Source organism: Colletotrichum fructicola (genome assembly GCF_000319635.2).
Source record: "Colletotrichum fructicola Nara gc5 chromosome Unknown KSG_Nara_v1_contig01, whole genome shotgun sequence".
Taxonomy (NCBI): Eukaryota; Fungi; Ascomycota; class Sordariomycetes; order Glomerellales; family Glomerellaceae; genus Colletotrichum; species Colletotrichum fructicola.
In genome coordinates, this window is record NW_027094051.1 from 8,454,370 (window position 1) to 8,470,626 (window position 16,257).

At 52.1% G+C, this 16,257-nt stretch overlaps 4 protein-coding genes across 4 annotated transcripts; 2 read left to right on the forward strand and 2 right to left on the reverse strand.

Moving 5' to 3' along the window:
• CGGC5_v002410 (NADH-ubiquinone oxidoreductase 51 kDa subunit) lies at window positions 1–1,608 on the reverse strand (the record flags this gene model as incomplete). The annotated part of the gene is made up of 3 exons (XM_032035426.1): window positions 1–173; window positions 249–1,236; window positions 1,336–1,608. The coding sequence occupies 3 exons, from the start codon at window positions 1,606–1,608 to the stop codon at window positions 1–3; spliced, it is 1,434 nt and encodes a 477-aa protein (XP_031885644.1).
• A 399-nt stretch (window positions 1,609–2,007) lies between these two features.
• Window positions 2,008–2,637, forward strand: dctn6 (Dynactin subunit 6; the record flags this gene model as incomplete). Its single annotated transcript, XM_032035428.1, has 2 exons — window positions 2,008–2,397; window positions 2,446–2,637. 2 exons carry the CDS (start codon window positions 2,008–2,010, stop codon window positions 2,635–2,637), a joined length of 582 nt encoding a protein of 193 aa, XP_031885796.1.
• Window positions 2,638–4,366: 1,729 nt separating this feature from the next.
• On the reverse strand, window positions 4,367–5,686 carry nas-5 (Zinc metalloproteinase nas-5; the record flags this gene model as incomplete). The annotated part of the gene is made up of 3 exons (XM_032035429.1): window positions 4,367–5,125; window positions 5,187–5,333; window positions 5,387–5,686. 3 exons carry the CDS (start codon window positions 5,684–5,686, stop codon window positions 4,367–4,369), a joined length of 1,206 nt encoding a protein of 401 aa, XP_031885679.1.
• A 7,531-nt stretch (window positions 5,687–13,217) lies between these two features.
• CGGC5_v002413 (Fumagillin beta-trans-bergamotene synthase) lies at window positions 13,218–14,174 on the forward strand (the record flags this gene model as incomplete). Its single annotated transcript, XM_032035430.1, has 1 exon — window positions 13,218–14,174. One exon carries the CDS (start codon window positions 13,218–13,220, stop codon window positions 14,172–14,174), a length of 957 nt encoding a protein of 318 aa, XP_031885797.1.
• Between the last annotated feature and the right edge of the window lie 2,083 nt (window positions 14,175–16,257).

Genomic DNA, 16,257 nt, shown 5'->3' on the forward strand with positions numbered 1-16,257 from the left:
TTACTGTCCCGGCGCAACCAACTTGCCCTGGGCCCGGGCATCGGGGTCCCAGCCGCCGGCCAGCGCGTTGGCGCCGCCGTTCTGCTGGGCAAACTCCTCCATCCTCTTCTCGAGCTCGGGGCGGAAATGCCTGATGAGACCCTGAAGAGGCCAGGCGAAAGCCTCGCCGAGCGCTGCCGGTCACGTTAGCATTGGATCCAGTCAAAGTCGTTGACATCATTGACGTCATGGAGGCGAGTCAAACATACCGCAAATGGTGTGGCCCTCGACCTGCTTGGTAAGCTCCTGGAGCATGTCGATCTCGCGCGGCCGGCCGCGGCCCTTCTCGAAGCGCTTCATGATCTGGTCGGTCCACTTGCTGCCCTCTCTGCAGGGCGTGCACTGGCCGCAGGACTCGTGGGCGTAGAAGTGGGAAAGACGGCTGATGGCGCGGACGACGTCGGTGCTCTTGTCCATGACAATGACGGCGGCAGTACCGAGACCGGACTGGCTGTCCTTCAGGGCGTCAAAGTCCATGAGCTGGTTGTCGCAGATAGTCTTAGGGAGGATAGGGGTGGAAGAACCGCCGGGGATGACGGCCAGGAGGTTGTCCCAGCCGCCGCGGACACCACCGCAGTGCTTGTCGATAAGCTCGCGCAGGGGTATCGACATCTCCTCCTCGACGGTGACGGGGTTGTTGACGTGGCCGGAAATGCAGAAAAGCTTGGTGCCCTGGTTACGCTCGCGGCCGAAGCCTGCGAACCAGCTGCCACCACGTCTGCAGATGGTAGGGGCGACGGCGATGGTCTCGACATTGGCGACGGTGGAGGGGCAGCCGAAAAGACCGACGGCGGCGGGGAAGGGAGGCTTGAGACGGGGCTTTCCGGGCTTGCCCTCGAGGGACTCGATGAGGGAAGTCTCCTCTCCGCAGACGTAGGCACCTGCTCCACGGTGGATGAAGACATCAAAGTCGTAGCCGGAGCCGCAGGCGTTCTTTCCGATCAGACCGTCGGCGTAGGCCTCGTTGATGGCGTTCTGGAGGACGGCGGCCTCGTGCACGAACTCTCCGCGGATGTAGATATAGGCGGCGGTGGCGTTCATGGCTCTGCCGGCGACGAGGCATCCCTCGATGAGCTTGTGGGGGTCCTTTCGCATGATCTCGCGGTCCTTGCACGTTCCGGGCTCACCCTCATCGGCGTTGACGACCAGATATCTCGGCTTGTTGTCCTTGTCCCAGTCCTTGAAGTTCATGAATGACTGTTTGGCGATGCGTTAGCATCAATTGTGACCCGGCGGTGTCTTCCCTTGATTGCCGCGGCAAATAGTCCGCAAGCCAAATCGCTGTGGCGACCTTACCCATTTCAATCCGGAGGGGAAGCCGGCGCCTCCACGTCCTCTCAGACCAGAGGCCTTGACCTCGCTGATGATCCAGTCGTGGCCCTTGAGAATGATCTCCTTCGTCTTGTGCCAATCGCCCATCTTCTTCGCCGAGGCCAGAGACGGGGGCAGACGGCCGTACAGATTCTGGAAAATACGGTCCTGGTCCTTGAGTCCGCCATAGGTTCGTACTGTCGCGAAGTTTCGGGCGGCCTGCGCGGCCTGCGCTGGTAACCGCTTCGGGGTAGCCATCGTGGGCGTTTGGAGGGGAGAGGTCGGGGGTGGATGGGGACGGTTGGGTCGGTCGGAGGATTTCGTCGTCGTGGGAAGCGAAGCTCTGCTGGGCCGGGTCGATGATGCTTAGTTTCTGTTGGCGTTGATTGGCCAATGCGGGTCGCTGAGTCAGCTAGACAGTCACGTGCAAGTCACCCATGCATCAACCGGGGTTATGCACTGGGGAAGGCTCTGGGGAAGAGAAGCTGTCGCTGCCCCACGGCAGTCAGTCACTGTTCATCCATTACGAATTATCGACGCGTCGACAACAGGCATCTTGCAGGGGCCTGCGATCGTCGCGCAGCTCAAGAATGCGTCTTTTACCGCCACGAAGATAGACATCATCTGGGCCGGAGCATCCAGCGCACAACGTTCAACATGTCGTCTAACAAGCGGCATTCTATGCTGCCCGCCGTCTCCAACACCGGCCCGCGACCTCCAGTCAACTTCTCCTCCTCTCTCACCGTTTCCGACAGCGCGATTCTTGTTGGGACGCACTCGGTTACGATACAGTCCGAAAGCGTACTGCACCCCCGATGCAAGCTCGAGTCTACGAACGGCAGTATACTCATGGGCCGCCGCTGCATCGTCCACGAGCGAGTACACATTGGCGCAGTTGGAGACGAGGAAGCTAGCGGAGGCATCGCGCTCGGCGACTACGTGATAGTAGAAGTCGGAGCTGTTGTCGAGGCAGGAGGCACAGAGATCGGGTCGGACACGGTGATCGGAGTCCGATCTCGGATCGGCCACGGAGCTATCATTGGGAAGGTTGGTGCGACGCCGTGTATGACAGAAGAGAGACACTGACGGCTGTAGAACTGCACGATATCGCCCCTCACCGTCATCAAGCCCGGCGAGAAGATTCCCGACTTCACTGTGGTGTACGCGAACGGCCAGAGACGGACGGATCGACGCGGCGTTGCAGATTTGAAGCACAAGGCGCAGGCGCGGCAGATTGATGTGCTGAGGAGGCTGATACCCAACAAGGCTGAGAAGTGGCTGAGTTAACAAAGTACAATGATGATACCCCGAATTCACGTCGATTAAGCTTGCGCTTTGAGGAGATGATTCAGTATCAGGGGTGTCTGCGCAAGGCAGGGGTTGCTTAATTGTGTCCCTGGATGTCAGCAGGCTATCGTCACAACTCGTCCACGAGGTCGGCAGGGGGCAGGGCTGACCTACATGAGACTGAGAGCAACGGCAGGAACCCAACTGTTCCTCCTGCCTCATCTACTGAGACTTTTCATGATGATTCCTAGCCAGCCTCTCTCCGCTGGTTAACCATGTCCTCACCATCAAGATAGGGGCAGGTTGACGCCAGCAACGAGAATCACTTTGCTCCATAACAATAGCAGCAACCAGTCTTCCTACTAAATGCACTCAGACAGTATGGAACTACAGAAGTCCAATCAGTGGTTCCTGTCAAGCTTTCCTATCGGAACCTATTTAGATGGAGGGCCTTGGCAGGAGATTCAATGCTTCATGATAATTGCGTTTGTTTGCTTCTACCCTTGCTGACAGCTGCATGATTCTGAATGCATCATGTCCTGGATCACTGACGGCCCGAATATTTCAGCATTGCGCTCAGACTCTCGTTATCGCAAAAAGAGAAGCTGATTCCAGACTTTCCGACAACAGTTAAAGAGGGCAACCTCGTCTCGTTGTCGTTAAGTAGTTGTCTTAAGTGGCATTGTCTCTGAAACAAGGTTAACCTATCACGGCCCCAGCTGAAGAACACCACCTCCAAGCTGGCGGTAGCACTCGTGTGCCGCCATTCGCAGGGGCTATATGATGTGACCAGTCCCGTGACGAGACGGTACAGTCGCCGGTATGTCCTTGTACAAGGCAAAAAGGCGTCAGTCTCGTCATGTGCCATAGGGTGGAAACAGCCATTGCTAGACCAGGGTTGTTCCTCACCATCTGGGCGGGAATTCTTGTGGGGTTTCTTTCAGCGATTTTGCGATCACGCGAGAACGAAATACACATTAGTGACGACGAAAAATCGTATCAATACACAGGGATCCCTGATTCGGCTTCGCAAATGCCATGTTGTCCGTGAGGCTCCCGTCGTCAACACAAGCTGTGATGAATGATGGATGCATGGCTCTGATTCTTGGCAGCCCTGTGGCAGCCTGACAGGCGGGACATGACCAAAAATAGCCCCTCCTTTCCACTACAGAACCAGATCTTAGGGGCAGTTCGTCTCTTCTCAAGCGCGCAAAGTTTAAATGGACAGCCCTAGCATGACACAGCTGGACCATCCTTAATCTCATAGGGCGCTCTGGGGCAAGCTCCATCCCGGCCAACGCAGGCGCAGCCGCACAAACACGGCTCGCATTCAATCTTAGCATGAGGATGGAAAGAAATTGCAACTTCAAGCAGTCTGTTCGAATTGGAAAATTGACGAATCATGACCAACGGGATTGCATTTCCGATGGTACAGACATCATACGGAATCCGTATCGACATTCTCACGGGCGCTTGGACCACGCTTAGACACTGAACTCTCGAGAGATGCGATGAACTGTTTGAACATGAAATATGGACTTGAACTCATATTATCTACAAGATTAAATCGAAGCTTCGGTTTCCAGAAAGCCTGTCCGCCGAAGAGGAATCTCTGCGCGGCATCTTAACCAGCCCACCGATCAAATTTCACGGGAACGCCGCAGGACCTCCTGTTGCCCACTCGTTTTGAATCCGGGGAACCCCTGTCCGAATAGCGGGGGGCCTGGATTTAGTGCGGGTGGCAGACCCAGAGGGTGTTGTCCGTCACGTCGATAGCCTTGCTGTCGACCTGCTTGCCGCTGCCGTCAAACGGGCACACGCGGCGCAGGCCGCACTTGATATCGCAGGCGTCCTCGTTGTCGCCCTTGCAGAGCGCGATCTCGTAGCGGCTGGCGTGGCGGTCGTAGTCCTTCTTGCAGCGGTTCGTGGTGACCTTGTACTGCGCGCGGGGGCCCCAGCCGTTCAGCGTCGTGAAGCCCCAGTTGTCCGTGTCCATGTCGTTCCTGTTGGCGCGGCAGTTCTGGTGCACGCCGACGTGGGTGTAGCCGTTGTTGCGCATGTACTCCTCGGTGAAGTAGTCGAGGATGAAGGAGTACGACGAGAAGTCGCCGTTGGCTGGGAGGGAGCCCGCGAGGCAGTCCGCGACCTTGCGGGTGTAGTACTCCTCGCAGCCGTAGCCCTTGTTGACGGCCGTGAAGTCGTTGTCCGTGGGGGAGTCCCAGGGGTCGATGTTCTTGTCCGTCACCGTCTCCATGGTGTGCTTCATGCTCTTCTCACCGACGAGCCATGTCCACTTGGTGTCCTTTGCGAAGCCCTTGGAGTTGTACAGCATGATGGAGTTGTAGTCGAAGGGAACGGAAGTGTCGGCGCCGGTCCAGATGTCAAACTGGTCCAGATGGTCCTTGTCGATGCGATCAGGCAGAATGCGGATGTACTGGTCTCGGTCGGGCCGCTGGTGCTCATGGGTGAGACCGATAACGTGGCCCAGCTATTGTGCGAAACGAGTCAGTTGAGTCTTCAGCGAAGCGCACACGATGTTTGTTACGAACCTCATGGCCAGGAGTGCCAGCTTCCAAGCAAGCCTTGTAGGTGCCGACACTGATGAACTTCTCCCAGGCGTTGGGGTAGTCGAGGTTCACAATCATCTCGCCTGAGTAAGGGGCGCCAAGTTGCTGCGCATAGCAGCCGTCATCGTACTAAATTAAAACTGTGAGATGGCGATCTTGAGTTCCTTCGGAACCATTCTCACCTTCTTGAAGTTCACCCAAGCCTCTTGGTTTGTCTTGGGAACGAAGCGGATGCAGGTGGACTGTTCCCACTGCCTCATGGCACCTCTGATTGAGTCGGACAAGTCGTGGGGGAGGCTCTCCAGTATGTAGGGAACGATTGCGGCATCCCACAATCTATAGGGTGCCATTGAGCCACGCTTTTCCATCGACATGGCCTCGATTTCAGAACGGTTGAAGATGTTCTCAGGGAACACAGCGGCTCGGGTGGGATGCGCGAGCGCAAGGGCAACCGCCGCCCCCTTCATAATAGTAGAAGCCATATTTCAAGGGACGTAAAAGAATGACGATTTAGAAATGAATGACAGATCTCTCTTAAAGAATGATAGAGATCGGAATTGATGTTGTTCGCACACGCGATAAAGAAACAGAACTTTAACAAAAAACGTCGGCCATGAGTACTTATACGAAACTTCAAACGGAACGATCGGGGCTTTAGGAGAAAGGAGTTTGCGGACATTCAGTGCGAAATGGGAGCATGAATAGCCAAGCAATCGCACGCAAACCGGCACTGCCACGCGAGGCCCGGATCCGAAAGAACTCCTCGTGCTTGAATCATGAGAGATTCTACGAGTGGAACACACACACCGCGCTTTTGGCGTGAAGTCAAATAAAGATGTCACGACTCGTAAGGCGCTCCCGGACCAGGACTCGTCCTATGCACGCGATGGGATACCCCATCAACAGTTGATAAACCCCAGTAATTAGATTGACGATCTACCAATGCGCCTTGGTCCATGAGCCCTCCTTTATTTCGAAGAGTGACCAGTTCAGCAGAGTGTCAACCACGTCGTCGATCAAACACCACTCGGATTCTCCCCCACCAGTCGGAAAACACCGAAAAAAAGCTTCAAGCGCAGGCCCTTACTCGTGTCAACGCAGCAGAAAGACCAGCATCAAAGATGCTTAAAGCAACACTTTAAACACATGTTGCTCTCGCGTGGAAAAGCTCCGATGTTTGGAATAGTAATCACGGGAAATGGGTAATGCAATCGTTGAACAGCAAGTCGATGATGCTACTTACCGAAACCATGGAGGTACAAGTACGTGCATGACTATCCAGCCCTCACGAATAGCAGAGTGCGATGAAGGAAACGGGGCTATTACGAGACTGTAGAAGTGAGGCGAGTCTTGCTTGGCAAGGGGAAACTATGTTATCCGTTTCAATCTCAATTTCAGGTCCAAGGACCTACTTAAGCAGGCTATCCTAAAGCTACTGCCCAGTGTCAATAAGCCATCATAGGCAGATTATTCGTTTCATCTCTGCGGTCTTCCAAACCATCTTAGGGTAAGCCCGCTCCCCTTTGATAAATGTTCGACTGCCTTGGTTGAAAACCTTTGTGACTCAAATGTCCTCTCCGCGCGAAAAACCAAGAGACTTACTGTCTTCTCAAACTGATATATTTTAATTCAAATAAGATCAGCTCTTGCAAGACAACGTTTTGTGCAATGGAAAGCTGGTATTACCTCTATTTAGTCTACGACGCCAATCTAGTTCTATCTATTTTAGATATACCAAGCCCAGAAACAATAACTCTCGTTCCTGTCTCGTGCTACTTTCCCCTATACCTTATCCCATGAACTGCTGATGGATTACACTACATATGTAAGGACGCGGAGTTTAGATAATCAGATATCCTCCATGAAGATCGACACTTCTAACTAGCGAATAGCGAAGTTTGCGGTTGAGCAGAATTGAGTCGATCTGAGCACTATTGTCCACCAGCAGCAGATGGGACAGTCGCAATGCTACAGAAACTATGCCAAACCAAAGGGCACACTTCCAAGTGTCGTTCATAAGATGTTCCTGATGGAGTTTCATGTACTAACAATACTCTCGCAAAGGAGGGTTGTCGCCAGGAGCCCTGTTCAACAGCCAGCTAACAAGGTCCTCGATCTGATCGCAGTGTCCAACAACCGGGGGAGGTGAGACATCGTGATTGTGAAGGTGGGTGGGGCCGCTAACACCTTTATGGTCCTTGCTGATCATATACATCGTGAGCATTTAGCGCAAGCCATAAATCAGTCGTCTTCATCATGAGTCAGAGACCTGAGAAGCTCCTCAATGATCCAGCTAATGCCCTTATGTTCTTCTCGTTCTTGTCGCGGTGAGCGGCGGCTAAGACGTAGACCTTGGATCTGAAGATCTTCTAAGTCGTGGGACATGGGGTGTGAGCTTCTTCCTGGCCGATGCCCCTCTTGCAAACTCCTTCGCGTTGCGGTCCAGAGCGTCGGACGTGGTAAGGGTACCTTAGCTGAAAGCCATTGAATATTTGTGTGTTCACGCGAACCAGTTGAGAGCATGGGAAAAAAGTCTCGCAACAGCAATGATCATACGTACATCGATAGATCTGGACCTCGCCGTGGTCCATTGGTTGTGGTAAGCTTTCGGATGGGCATTGCTTGGCCATCAGGGCCCGAGGAGAACGAGCCTTCTGTTCTTCTTCAGCGCAGACTTGAGCGTCGACATGCTGGTCTGAACAATGATGTCTATGTGGCTAGTGTCACAGTTTGTGTGTCCTTGAATCTTCAAAGCCAGACCACCAGCCACTGCCCACGGTAAATCATTGTTGTGACGAAACGAGCTAATTGAGGGGGACAAGGTACACAATTGACATCGGACTCAGGAGTCATCTGTAGCATTTCTACCTTCTGTACGCTAAACCAGCCGTTTCTAACGTCTCAGCTGGCGAGGAACTCCCCAAAAGGGGTTCAATCGGCAGCATATCATACTCACTACTGCTCATCAGTGTAGGCCTGGAAATTCCCATGCCACGGTTGCCCATGGATATTCACGAACTTGGAATCTTCCTGACGGGTACGCGTGGGGGAAAAACACGTATCCGTGGATAATCATCAATGATTACCCGTATGGGTACCCATGGGCATCTTTAAGCCTAAACTTGTGGTCCTCATTGCCGTTAACTCCACGCTCGGTAAAAGCAATATGGTAAGTAGGCTCGCCGTCTTCCGCCTATGAAACAGGGTTAAGTTCTTTGCGAGGTTGAGCAGAAAGGGTAGAACCTTGCTATCCTGCCGGAGGACTACTCATGTCAGGCCTAGGAGTCACTATTCACGTTCAATAGTCCTGTTCTGTCTTCCATACATTAATTTTTCTTATCGCCTTCGTACTGGTTCCCATTGGTCACCGTCGCTGTCCACATAGTTGTGTATGCTGACTGCCCGCCTAAATAGCAAAGCTCACAGCGCATGCCAGAGGCTGAAGTGGCCAAAAGTCTGGTTGGCGTAGCTCAGACAATGCAGACTGAAAGAATGAAGATGCAATTAATGAATGAAATGAGATGATCCCCAAGGAGTGTGATGAGAATGCGATCCCTTCAGCTTCAAGGAGTGAATGAAATGAGCGACTGAGATGTGATAAGCGAGCAGAGCTAATGAATTTTACACCAGTGAGACACTCCAGAAATACTGTATCTCATATGAAAACTTTCTCGCAGGCTCATTTCCGAGTATTCAAATTTGTCGCTCACCAGTTCCTCAGTCCGTACGGTCCCAGACTGCTGGGACTGTACTGTTGAACAGTGGACCAGACTCGCTTCATAATGAAGCTTTCATCACTGAGAAAGTCGCAAGTAGTCCCACAGTCATATCAGATATCATCATTTCTTCGTATGGGTTGAGCATCTAGCAAGAAACCTCGACTAATCACGACTTCACGAGATGTACAGCCTTGACATCTTCGGTTCATAAACTTATGAATGTAGCCGAACGTAATTTTTGCCCTGAAATTCATTTTCAAGCTCAGGATGCGCGCAAATCGCGTGTATAAAGGATTTCGAGCGGTCGACGGATCGCTCGGGTAAGTTTGAGACTATGGGCCCTCTGCGGTGGGAAGGCCCGGAGCGCTCTAGCGTCTTCATGATCGCCGATCGGGACTCGCGTTCGTACTGAAAAGCAGGCTTGTACACGATTGACTAAACTCATCGAGTGGAGAACTTTGTGGGCGAATGTATTTGGCGCGTTCATACTGGCGAGAGTTATTCCGGTTGAGATTTCAGAGTCTTGGCTGGCTTCTTGCCGACTGCTTGGCTTGCCATTAAGCCTTGAAGTTAGTGACTTCTCAAGAAATATTGCAAAGCAAGATATGCACGACTCTTTGACTCTTGGGAAACTGTTTCAGTCCCGTAGTAGCAATGAGCCTATTTCTGTTTTGGGCGTATTTGCTCTGTGGAAAGACCACAGCTACTGGGCTTGTGTCAACGGAAACCACATGCAATCACGGCGCTCTCAATAGCACATACCGAAACGCTGTCAATCCATGATAGATAGGAGATGGAAACAAAAAAAGACAAATCGACGACTTCCATAATCTATTTGCTGTCTTAGAAAGCTACAAGACTAGCTTAAACCAAGATTCAAGTGGCCTAAAGAGCATCGGATGACCACCTCAGTCTCCGAAAACAACATCATATATCATAACGACCGGAGACAGAAAGGGCTTAAGAGTTTGGCGGCGCCGTAAACAAATCATTAATTATGTGGTATGCCTTATTCTTTTATTGCAGCAAACCTGCCGCCGTGGCGTTCAATACGACTCGATATCTCATAACGCGTCTATTCAAAGTCCATATGACAATATAATTGCCACGTAGAGATTGGAAATTGTTGGACCCGAGAATTTACGTGTGAGACCATTTGGGCTTAGGCAAATTAGACTTCACAAACTTAAGTAACATAGACACAAAGTCTGGGTATAACTGAGAGTCCGGTCTTTGTTAAAACGATCTCTCAACTGCCAGCGTTTGAAAACTCAATACAACAAACGTAGAATCTGGAAGGCGGGCTCTTACGCATCCTTGGAGCTACATATTATCGCATCATTCAACCTAGGAGAATATGACGCAGGAGAAAACTTCGCAGTTCCTGCGCCAAGGCACCACGTCAAGTTCGCCTAATGCGTGGACGCTGTTCATAAAAGGGTTCCTAAACGGGCACGTTGACTAGCGCTCTCTCCTACGATCAGGATACATTATAAAGATACTGCTATGCTGCAAGGAATAACGAGAATGAAACAGTCTTCGAGAAACGTTTCCCGAGTTTCCGTTGAACCTTTGCCTATCCACTTACTGGCATAAGACACGGAACTACAGAAGAGTCAATTCATGACAAGGAGGGTGAGCTAGCTATTCTACACTGGATGCATGCATTCGTCTGTCAAAAATCGTGTCTTGACAACCCCATCAGCTTGATTTATGGTTTTGAAGTTACTGGAGTAAGAGGAGGCCATTGGCTACCCTAGAGTTAGCATAAAGCTGCGTCTACTGGCACTCTGTAACGGAAGCCGAGACGATACCGAAGCGCATGGTCGGCCACCGTGAAGTGGCAAACGCTGGGAACAGGACGATCAGAGCCGGTAAACGCGATTGCCAATTACTGAATACGAGCAATCCGCATTCCGCCGGCCGTCTTCTTTTGTCAAGAGTTTGGTGCAGCTCCCAAGACTCTTTGCTCTGAACAAAAACAAGGTACGCAGTTTGGTTGACCGTGCGCTCAATCTCTGATGATCTTGGCCAACTTGGGTTTCAACGCCCAGCCTGAACCACGAAAGGGGAAATGAAAACATTCGACGTTGGCCTGATTCGAACAGAGGTCGTCTACAAGGCAGAGATGCCAAAACTCTCGCGTAATCGTCTCATATCCCGGGGGATGAGACTCGTGCCAGTGCAACGTGCCAGTGCAACGCCGACTCCACCGCCCAATTTGCTCGCATCGAGGCCTTGACCTTGCCCTGGGGGCCTCTCAGTGTTACTAGTGTATTAATAGACGCGTCGAATGTTCGAATGTTCCACGTGTCTTGCCATGCTAGCTAGACGTCCAACTTCGTGCCCGTCATTGTTGAGAAACGCCGGTCGTCGGATCTTGACTGACAATCAACGACTCTTTCCTCGGCAAGTGCTGAGTGATCTTGAGGCATTTTGCGCATTTCGCATCTCATGCAGGTCAACAGGCAGCAGCTGAGAAGGGGGCTGGGGGCGGCATGGGCCATTTCATGGATAAAAAAAAGAATAACCACGACAGCCGACAACAAATATTTGGTTATCAATCCTCTCATGCGATGAGTTCGCTCTTCCCCAGTCAGTGACCTGTTGATTGGCGGTGTCGGGCAGACATCACCGCGTGTTGGTTCTCAATGTGACGGATCATATTGGAACCAACAGAGTGTGACACCCATCACACGCAGAAACGATGCAGAAATGCCCCGCATTCGTCGCAACCCCCAAGAGGCGCCACAGAAATTCTTCAGCGGCACTTGCCCCCCCTTGCATATCCGTATCGATTTTCCTTGGCCAACCAAGATGTTCACAACAGCGGATACGGTTCGTGCCGTGGGGGAAGCCGGAAGATGCTGCACTGTGACTGCAGTTGGTCATTACTCGTGTGCATATGTTGACGTTCGAGTCTGGAGTCTCTCGACACCACTAAGAATTAATTACGGAGAGCGACTAGTTGCAGAGATGGTTAGAACCGTTGGATCCCGCATTTAGGATCAGAAACGTGACCTCGGGCTTAGTCAGAAATCTCGCATCCCAACATCGGACTAACGTGAGAGATTGCCACACTTCAGGAGTGAGGGGGATTGAATCCATGAAAACAGTTTGAGTGTCAAAGTTGTCAACCACGCTGCTCAGAGGCTAGCAAGGGGATGAGAAGGAGCAGCAAAGAGGGGAAGAGCAGGGAAGAGGGCGAGAGGGCAAGGGAAAGAGCAAGGAAAATGGTGGGAGAGTCAGGGGTGAGATGGCCAGAAGACAAGGAGCAGACGACTATCGTCGACCGGAGGCTGGTCCGTTGACCGTTACCGGTTCCACAAACAGTGCACCGACACTTCAACGAGCCCCGACGAGAACAACCCCGGCCCATAGCAGAAATTTCGGCGCTACGTGGCGCAACTAGCCCCCATTCCGCACTCTCTTCCCGCTTTAAACCGTTGAAGAACTCTGGGTCGAGCCAAGGGTTCCAAACGAATGGGATCAATCAGGAAGTCAGAAGGATCGAGGTGGATGTGCGGGCGAACCAAACTTCCCGATTCCATCTGATCATCGCATGTGTTCTGCGGAATCCCGAATCGCAAACCGTGCGTGCCGCAACGTTAGCCGCCGACGCCGAGGATGCCGTGATGCCTTCGACCGGCATCAATAGCATGTAACCCTAAGCGGGTTGGTTACCCTGCCAAAACGGTGGCCATCAAAACCAGAGCCGGGGGGCTGGGACAGACAGCAAGGTCAGGGAGAGAAGAAGAGGCAGAACTTCAGAAGGCACAGACTCGAGAACCAAACATCATGGAAAAACGTTCAATCTTATATGTAGTAACAAGCGAAGAAGCTAGCAGACGGTAGATACCAATAACCATATAACAAACGCGGAGCGCAACCCCGACACGATCGGTTCTACAAAATGAAGAGAGAGCGAGAGAGGGAAAAACCTCGAATCCAGATGGGCCGACACGCCAAATGAGGTCCACACCCCCCAGTCTTGGCGGACCTATGGCGGCATTACCATGTCGCAGTCGTATCTTTTTTGTGAGCGGCTTCAGCGGTAGGTCGATTCAGAGTCTCCCGAGATATTGCGACTATCCACATTAATCCACCTGGCGTGAACTATAAATGATGAAGAGACCCAGGGAACTGGGAAGATGGCGTGTCCAAGGAGGATTTCGGATCGGCAATCTGGCGCCGTTGTTTCATGATTTCATTCATCATCAGGCCCTTCCGTCTTCGACTCTCGAGTCTTTGAACTTCTGTCGTCGTCGTCATCTTTCACCTCCCGCAAAGCATCATGGCTGTCCAAACCCTTAGCCCGACATCCTCCATCGCGAGGTTGCCTACGTCGGCCATCTCCAAGGTCAAGGACGCCTTGTCTCTCGCCCACCTCATCACCGAGAGCAACATCAAGGCCTATGTCCTGCCCGTCGTCCTCTTCGCCATGCTGAGCTTGGCGTCCGGGGGCGTCACCGTCAGGTCCCCCAGCTGGGCTGACGTCGCGGCGTCTTTCCCGAGGGCCCTGCTCTACATCTGGCTCTACGTCTTCCACTTCGACCTCAGCAACCAGAAGGACCCGGAGTCCGTCGAAGAAGATAAGATCAACAAGCCCTGGCGCGCCATCCCCTCCGGCCGTCTCAGCATCGAGGACGCCCAGAAGTGGTACGTCGTCGCCACCGTCCTCCTCCTGGTCGCTAGCGTCGCCCTCGGCGGTTTCCCCGAGGCCCTGGCCTTCATGGCCGAGACCTGGGTCTACGACTACGTCGGCGCTAGCTCCTGGTGGGGCAAGAACATTATCAATGCTCTCTTCTACTCGACCGGCCAGCTCGGCGCCACCCGTGTCGCCTCCCACTCCAACAACATGGCCCGCGCCGGCTACGAGTGGTGCGCCCTGCTCGGCCTCAACACCCTCACCACCGTTCAGATCCAGGACTTCAGAGACATCAAGGGCGACGGAGCTCGTGGACGCCGCACCCTGCCCCTCGCCATGGGAGACGTCCCGTGCCGCTTCCTCACCGCTTTCTTCATCGTCTTCTGGTCCATGGCCCTGTGCGCGTACTGGCAGTGCACCCCCCTTGAGTACATCATGCCGGTCATGATGGGCGGATACGTCTCGTTCCGCCTGCTCTTCGACCACTCTACCAAGGCTGACCGCATGACCTTCCACATCTACACTCTGGGATGGCTGCCGATCCTCTACTCTATTCCTTTTGTCAGCAAGCTGGGTTTCCTTAGATTTGGAGCATTGAACTAGAGGGATAGAGAAAGCACTAGAGTTAAATGCATTTTTCCTTGGTGTAAATAGATGACGAACATGATACCTTGAATATATATCCAAATACAATTGACCACTTTCACGTGAGATAAAGTTCAGTGGTGTACAACTGCATGAGATGCAAACGGGCAATTTGCAATTGAATGAATGAACGAAGGAATGGCATGACTAGCAAGATGGATAGTAGAAAGTCTTACCCGCCCGATCTAGATGCAGAGCTTGCGATCGATCCAGTCGGCCCCAAGGTGGTTTGCGCATTCGCCTTGTTTCTTCTGCGCTGCCTCTTCGCCCTTTGCTTTTCGGTTTTGCTCAAAACAAACGGAGCATGCTCATCGTTGCCCTCTTCGATGGTCGAAGTTCTTGGAAGTTCCAGCCGCAGGTGCTTTGAAGGTTCGAGAATGGACGTGAACGCACAGGTCGTCAAATGCCATGGCCCTAGTGCAAGCGAGGCCATGAAATCCTTTCACTGAACATGCCGAAGATATTCCAAAGACTCGATGGATGCGGTAGTCCCACAATCATGTCGTATTCTTTCCATTTCGAGTTCGTACGGTCTGACTCTTCCGAATTCGTGCAGGAGACCTCGATATTCTACGTCTGTGGAATCCCATTTTCGTAATTTCTGACAACAATCCGCGAACATGGACGTATTTGCGTTGACAATAGCTTTGAGATACTGATGCAATTGCACTCTCGCCTCACGTAACTTGTCTTCCGGCGATGGTGACATTTGAGAGTTGGCCGCCGTATCGGATAGGCGACCAAGAACCACGTGATTAGTCGTCTCAATCACGATTCCAAGACGTTCGAAGAAATGTTCATATGATAAGATGTCTTGGTTGAAGCATGCGGTCAAAATGTTCCGAGCAGCGCACGTACTGATGTTTGCTGTATCGCTCCACGTCTCCGAATGTCGAGGGCCGCAGGAAAACTCGGACATGAAATGAGTTGATACCACAGTCTCGACAGACTTCGGGTACAAGATGAGGAATAAGTATTCGTTGTCCCGGAAAATTGCTATCGTCTTTGAAGCGAGCCTCTTAATATGTCGCTTTTGAGCTTTCCACATGGCGGGAGGTTGCATATGCTGAGGGTAGACTTTTGCCTCAAGGACCATGTTTGGGCTCTGCTCAAGCCAGCTAACCAGGAATACGTCTGTGAGATGATCACTCCTTACAAAACGAAGAACCTGAAATCGGGAGTCCAACATGCGACCAACGAGACCACGCCGTTTCCGTATAGGCGAGACCTGAGTTGGACTGTTTTGAAGAGATCGGAGGGAATCCTCCGTGTCTGTCGTACAAAACATCTGTGGGGATGGTTGAGAAGTGCACAATTCTGGTATGTGAATATCACTTACTAGAAACCAGTAGTAGATGTAAGACTGGACACGAGAGATAGGGCGCGCTCTTACCTTCGCGGTTGCGGAACAATCTTCAGAATACCTAGGACCTTGGAAGGAATGAATAGCGTAGACGACTTGAGGTACGCCTTGTATTTGACGGCTATTCAGCCTCAGCGCTCCGCCATCGGAATGGTAACTGTCACTGGCAGGAGAGGTCTTGGCATTAGGCATCAATGCGGCCATGCAGTAAAGCGATTGCCCTGTTACTGTTAGACAAACGATGTTGATTTAATGCAATACCACTGAGGTCCATTGATCAAAAGGTGATTGTTCTGCTTGATTGAGGGATTTCCTCCTATACCGGTCCGAGCGGGGTTCTGTCTTGTATTTACCCATCATCACCGGTTCTTGCATATTATTCAATGCATTTCTAGCATCCCTTTATCCAGACACAGTCGTCAATCCAACAGTTACACCATAACACAGCCAAGGAGGTCTGAAAAGGAGCTGCAGTCTTGTGCACTTGACCACAAGAGACCGGTGAAATGAAGGTACGTATCCAAGTTAAGCTGAAGATGTCTGATGCTCGCGCTCAGTGTATTTTCTCCACTTAAACACAGGAATTAGTGAACCGATGACACCGCAACGCGTGAGACATCCATGGATATGCAATGTTACACGAACTCTCTGAGGCCAGTTTTCTGGGGGCCAGATCCG